The sequence below is a fragment of the Rutidosis leptorrhynchoides genome, chromosome 4 (assembly GCF_046630445.1).
Source record: "Rutidosis leptorrhynchoides isolate AG116_Rl617_1_P2 chromosome 4, CSIRO_AGI_Rlap_v1, whole genome shotgun sequence".
In the NCBI taxonomy this organism is placed as follows: Eukaryota; Viridiplantae; Streptophyta; class Magnoliopsida; order Asterales; family Asteraceae; genus Rutidosis; species Rutidosis leptorrhynchoides.
In genome coordinates this window covers 402,029,033-402,036,231 of record NC_092336.1, presented here as the reverse complement: position 1 = coordinate 402,036,231, position 7,199 = coordinate 402,029,033, and the positions used below count along the sequence as shown (strand labels likewise).

Below are 7,199 nucleotides of genomic sequence, written 5' to 3'. Positions count from 1 at the left end.
CTAATGACAATATTAAAAATACAAGCATGCATGATCATATATACTCGAACACTAGTCAGGGATACACTATTAATAAATAAAAGATAAGATATGAATGCTCACGTATCAATATTGTGATTCAATATTGCAGGAAACTACGTAGACGCAACGAAAATGATAAACGTTAGGTTGACCTCACGAACAACAATACCCTCGAACAATACCCATAACCTCCATAGCTATAACCCATAATTTCCTTAGCTCTATCCCGTTTGAAAACTTATTTTGAAATCGCCTGAACATAACTCCATCGTAGTATTTTATGTATACTAATAATATCTTGAAATAATACTGAGTAAATATATATATATGTAAATCGATTGAGAGAGTTTAGAGAAATATATTTTTAAGTTTCTATAAAATAATGAAACCTATTGAATTCTATTTATAATAGATTTTTGAATTATTAAAGTGAATTATTAAAGTATGAATTATTAAAGTGAATTATTAAAGTTAAAGTAAAGTAAAGGTAAAGTAAAAGTAAAGTAAAAGTAAAGTAAAGGTAAAGTTTAAGTATAGTAAAAGTATAAAACTATGTACGTATAATACGCGTATAAATATATATAATATTAATTTAAATCGTTATATATATTTAATAAAATAAAATATAAATATCGTTATCTTTATCATACTGGTTAAGAAATGAGTTGTCAAAAGTGGTTCTAGATATTTATAAAAGTTATATACGTTTTAATAATAAAGTTCTTTTTAAACTAAAAACGTTTTTGTATGTTTGAAACTAAATCAAATAAATATGATAATTTTGTTTTCCAAAACTAAATATATTTAAGAATCATTTTGTTAAAAGGTTAAAATAATGGAAATCGTTATATCATAAAACATTTTAGAAAAGTAGAATTATATATATTCATAATGGGTTTCAAGTTTTTAAATTACAGTCTGTTGGTGAAGTATGGGATAAAGTCCAAAGGTTAAATAAACGTATGAAATCATCTTAATGAAAAATGTCGAGTTACTTAACTTGTTGATATCCAAAATCTAAATTATTTACACTCCACGTTCTTACTTTCACATTAAATAAAATTAAAGTTAACATAGTTATCTTATCAAAGTCACAAGGAAAATATTATAAAACATGAATTGGAAATTAAACAGGAATTTCCACTAACCCTTGTCTAGTTCCCGTTAATTGACACATTTGTTCTTACTTATAAATCACTTGACCATTTTTCGAATGTTGTCAAAAAGAATAAATTTCTTAAATCACAGTGGACCACATAACATAGACCCGTAATCATATCACAATGTATCTGATAATTCAATCATTTAATATTATCTTTTAATACCGTCGATAAATATATTAAACATATTTTGAAACAAATACGTTTATGTAAAGTATTGTACATCTAATACTTTGTTAACGTTTTCAATTAATATAACTATATTATATATACATATCTATATACACATAAATGTTTGTGAATCGTCAAGCACAGTCAAAGGGTAATTGATTACATGAACACAGTTCAAAGTTTTTGAAATTTTAACATTACAGACTTTGCTTATCGTGTCGAAAACATATAAAGATCAAGTTTAAATTTGTTCGGAAATTTCCGGGTTGTCACAATGACCAAATGAATAACTATAACATCTTAGTGCATGATAATATACATTTTTTTTGTTTTGAGCAGATGAAGCTACATCGAATCAATGAGTGTTCAATTTGTATTTTTCTTGGTGACGGTTCATTCATTTGGTGCAACTTTAAGGTTGTAGATAAACTTATTTCTGAATTTTGAGATATTGAATTGACGTTTTGTTAATATGATATTGTGGGTTTGCAGGATGCATATAGTTGGTTGGCCTCGAGTTAATATGATATCATATTGTATTCTACATTCTAGGCCCATTTTAATCATTTGACCTATAGCCTATTACTTATTGGTGGACTATGTTATGCTGGATTCTTGACAATATATGGTAAGGATGTTCCAAATAATACAAGTTCTAAATAATACATTCTTAATTAGAATGTTAAACTTTTTAAAACCCTGTTTAGTGTAAGACTTGATCTAAATCATTTTGCAATGCGATATGATGTCAATTCCATTTTCCTTAATGAGGTTGTTGCACTCCTATCATCATAACTTTAACCCCATTTTTTCTGTATCGGGAATCTTGATGAAAGTTTACTGCTGTAGATATGATGATGATGATGATAATGGCGTTGTTGATGATGATGATGATAATCGCGATGATGATGATGATGGTCGAAAGTCGAAACCCAATAAAAAGAAGTTTAAGGTACCTTTCATGTATATATACGCTCTAATTTTTTTGTACCTTATTTTTATTTTTATTAGTTCAAGTGCACTATAATCTTGAGAATGATATTGGCTAGGTATAATTACTTTATCGTATTAATTACGGTCGAATTACCGAGTGATATTAATGAAAAAAATTATACAATTAAAGTCACTGATTGGTAATTACATAGAACTCACCTTCCTCAGAAAGAATATATCATGTTTGCACTTTGCACCCTGAAAACCAAAATGTCAGAGGAGAAGCTAGGATTTGAAGATGAGGGTGTCGATAATCATATATATTTATAGATTTTAATTAATAATAAGATAAAACAAAATAATTTTTAAAGTGATAATAAGCTGGTTGTAAATTATATGTCTTTAACAAATTGGTCAATTAATTTATGATTATTTGGACATAAAAATACAATTGAGACTTGGTTATTGAGGGATGCTTATACATATTTTGACATATAATACAATTAAGATTTGAACTTTATTTGAACTTTGGGAGAGGTTGAGCACCCTTCAGTCCCTTATTTTTCCGCCACTGCGTGGAGAACCAATGACTAATGGAGTAATTGCAAAAACATTAGCAAAATTATTGAAAATTTTATAAACAATGTTAAGAGTATCTTCCTTCACAACATGATTGTAAACGAAAGTCAAATGAGTTTTTTATCAACACAAAAAGTGATCCAATGACACATTTAAATCAAAGTTTACGGACGTTACATATGGCATGATATAATCAAATAGAAGATTATTTCTTCTAGTAAGGCAACATGTGTTAGTTAAGCCTAGCGATGAATAATAACGATAAAATAAAAAGGTAACAATACAAGTCTCATACTTTAGCGTACAACAATACTCGATAAAATAAAAAAGGTAACAAAACCAGAATTCATGCTTTATCGGCCAAAAATCCAAAACCATAAGATTTAACATTTAACAACCAAAAACAAACTTCATTACCAACCCTGTTACAGCCTCTACAAGCCTAACCAGCAATAGATGGCTTAAAAGCAGTTGACAATCTAGACCTCTTCTTAGCCAAACTCTCACTTCGCTTTTCTCGTTGCTCCTTCAACCGACTCGCAAGAAGCTTCTGGTATTCAGCAGCCTCTAACTTAGCCTTTGCAATCCTCTTCTTCTTGTCCGCAATTCTAGCCCTCTTCCTTTGCAAAGTCAAAGGTGTCACCAACCTTTGTGTAACATCCCGCCTTTTTCCGTTTACCTTTCCGTTTAACTATTTAAATTCCGTTAAATGTTTATGACATCCCTCGTTAATACGCGTTTTAAAAATATCTCGTTTAGGTAATTCCCGCACCTGAATGAAACTAGAGGGACTAAACTTGCCAAAGTGCCAAACCTTTGACTAGGTCAAAGGTCAACACTCCATCTCCTCCATTCACTTTATCAATTTCTTTTCTCTTTTCTTTTAATACTTTCAAACTATCTCTAAAACTCCATCTCCAAGAATCATCATCTAAATTCGTTCAAGAAAGCTTCAATCAAAACAAATTACATATTTGAACTCCTTGCGACTTCCTCTTCGATTTCATACCGATTACATCTCATTTAGGTAACTTTCTAAAATCACAAGATTTTGTGTTCTTGATGTTTTTAACTTATAAAGTTGTTAATTAGTGTCTATGGCTCAAGTCTAACATGAATATATGATTTATATGTTTGATCTTGTTATTTTTGATAACTAGCATGAACTTGAAAGTTTGGTGTGTTTGATTGATGATTTGGTTGCTTAAATGTTGTTAAATGTTATAAATGCATGTATTAAATGTGTTCCTAATATCACTAGCTTCAATTTGATGTGTAAGTTGTTTTAGAAAACTTCATAAACTTGATTAGTGATTTTGGTGAATTTGGGTTAGAGTTTGATGAACTTGAAATGAACTTTTGATGTATTGAATGCCATGAATTGTTGTTAGTAAGTAGTTAGTTGTATTGTATGCTTGATTACCTACGAAACGGCGCGTTATATGGATGCATTTAATTCCCGAATCCTATTTTGTGCATTTATGAACTTGAGCATTTATGGTGAACATTAATTGATCATTTATTTTGGAAAGACGATTGTTACAAATGATGTTTTTGGTTGTTGAAATGAGCTTAGTTGTTTTCCTTGTCAAAAGAGCTTTCCAACGATATAAGATGCGAGTTCTAAGTGTTTGCGGTTTGTGTTTTATGCATAAAAAGGTTTTGGGTTGAGACTTAGAAAACTGAAACTGGCCAGGTACCAGCTCGCGTGTAATGCCGCGGCGCGGCCAGCCTTTGTCGCGGCGCAACATAAGGCGTGTCTAGCTTCTGACCTTCTTGTCCAAAATACGAAATATGTTTGCTATGCTACGCACCTCCGATTCACATGTAACTTGTTCTAACATGCTTATATATGAATAAAAACCTCAAAAAAATAGTTCGGGACCCGACCCGAACGTGTTGACTTTTTCGTTGACTTTGACCGACCAAAGTTTGACTTTTTGTCAAACTTAACCAAATGATTATGCAATCTTTCTAACTTGTTTCTATACTTGTATCTTGCATGAAACTTGGACAATTTGATTCACATGCTACATAATCGAGTCGTAACGAGCCACAGGACTAATTGAACATCTTTGACCTATCGCGTTTACCGTTATTGATACGACCTATTTATTTAGGTCAAGACTAGCATTTTTCTTTGCACACGTTACTTGTTGAAGTACTTATTACTCGTATACATAAGGTGAGATCATACTCCCATCTTTCAAATAACTTTTATGCTTTAAACTATGGGATGAGAAACATATACGTATCATACTTTTACGCTTTGAACACAAGTACGAAAACGAACATTCCACGTACGGGTTTGAACAAAAATCCTCAATTCAATTATCATTAGTTACACTTGCAGGGTGTAAACGTGAACTTATATTATGTGATCACATGGGCTTGACGAGCCTCATTCGGACGGTTCGCTACCGTTAGCGGATGAAATATATTTTAAGGTTTAGTGTATATTCTAACACTACGCAAAGGGTGCAAAACAGTTAAGTTTGATAATTGGGTGCCCGCGAAACAAATAACAACTTTGGAATGCAAATGATTTCGATAATCATATTATATTAAATCTTGTGGTTCAAATGCAACGTTTACTAAAACACCTATGATTTCACCAACGTTTTCGTTGACAGTTTTCTATATGTTTTCTCAGGTCCTTGAACGCTACTTGATGCATGCTTCCGAACTCTTTTTGATACTTGCTTGGATGTCGAGTATACATGCATAGTTGGAGCGTCTTTTGACAACTTTTAAATTGTGTCGCATAGGTTTCATTCGTATGTTAAACATTGTAATGTAACTAGTCTTTGAACTACTTTTGTAAACTTGAAACATCCTTTTACTTATGAAATGAATGCGACATATTTTGGTCAAACGTCATGTTAAAGACTTATGACCATGTAACGGGACCTAAGTAGTCGGTGCCGTCAAACATGATTTGGTCGGGTCGTTACACTTTGAATCTTAGGAGCCTTACTCACTTCCTTTCCTAAAGTCAAATTCCATATAAAACAAATCAATATCTTATAAAGAAACCATTTTCTTTAGTTTATTAATAATATAGATTTCAAACATTGAGAGGTACTAACCAGCTTTGTTTGTGAACGTGCATCGGTAAGTGTTGACGTACTTTCTGACATCATCTTCTTTGGAGAGGTTAAACAGCTTACGAATCTTCGAAGCTCTTTTAGGACCTCTCATCCTTGGCTTTGTAACGTCGGTAAGACCAGGCAAATCATTTTCACCAAATTATTATATGGTATTATATTTATATTTATATATAGATGTTAATTGTTATAATAGATAGAGTTTAGTTACATGGCATATGTGAGCTAGCAATCATGTAGTTTGACTGAAGCACATCACTTGGGTTCAATTCCTGGCTATGTCAAATTGTTTAAAACGAAGTTTGACTAGATGGTGTGCATAATGTGCAATTCACTCGTACCGGATCTCGCGCTCGGAGGGCTTGATTACCCGAGGTTTTATGATGCGTAATTGTGACTTTAAAAAACACAATTTAGAACAAGCTTTCTTCACCCAACAGATCTGAACAGAAAAGTCCCCAATTTATAACAGTAACTCATTAAAACAGAATATAAAACTCTGAAATAAGAATACCAATGATAAAGAATCTATACCACAATTGATAAAGATACCACCACAATCAGAGATCTAGAAGATTTTTATAAATAGATAAGCTCTATCAAACTTTCATGCATTCATCAACTGAGTATTACAATTACAAGAGTTCTCTATTTATAGAAGAAGCATAACAGCTACATTCTAGATAAGACAAAAAGGACAAGCATTTATAAATCAACCAATAAGAATTAAAAACATAATCTAAAAAAAAGTCTGCCACTTTGTAATGCTCCTTCCATGATAAAAAGCAGCCAATGATAGATGAGAATCTTCCTTGGACAGCCAAACATTCTAGAACAGTCACCCACGTGTTAAGCACATGACTTGACCGTTTTATTGAAAGCATAAGTTAAACTTTGAGTCGTACCAGCATGTTGTGTAGTGACCCGAACTTTTCCATGTTTATATATATTAATTGAGATTGATATTTACATGATTAAATGTTTCCAACATGTTAAGCAATCAAACTTATTAAGACTTGATTAATTGAAATATGTTTCATATAGACAATTGACCACCCAAGTTGACCGGTGATTTACGAACGTTAAAACTTGTAAAAACTATATGATGACATATATATGGATATATATATATATAGTTAACATGATACTATGATAAGTAAACATATCATTAAGTATATTAATAATGAACTACATATGTAAAAACAAGACTACTAACTTAATGATTTTT

General features: G+C 31.3%; 1 protein-coding gene across 1 annotated transcript; it reads right to left on the bottom strand.

Moving 5' to 3' along the window:
- Positions 1 to 3,306: 3,306 nt before the first annotated feature.
- LOC139841954 (small ribosomal subunit protein eS6-like) lies at positions 3,307 to 6,113 on the bottom strand (the record flags this gene model as incomplete). Its single annotated transcript, XM_071832140.1, has 3 exons — positions 3,307 to 3,517; positions 5,826 to 5,853; positions 5,954 to 6,113. Coding segments are annotated over 3 exons (399 nt in total), but the record flags the coding sequence as incomplete, so codon positions are not given.
- Between the last annotated feature and the right edge of the window lie 1,086 nt (positions 6,114 to 7,199).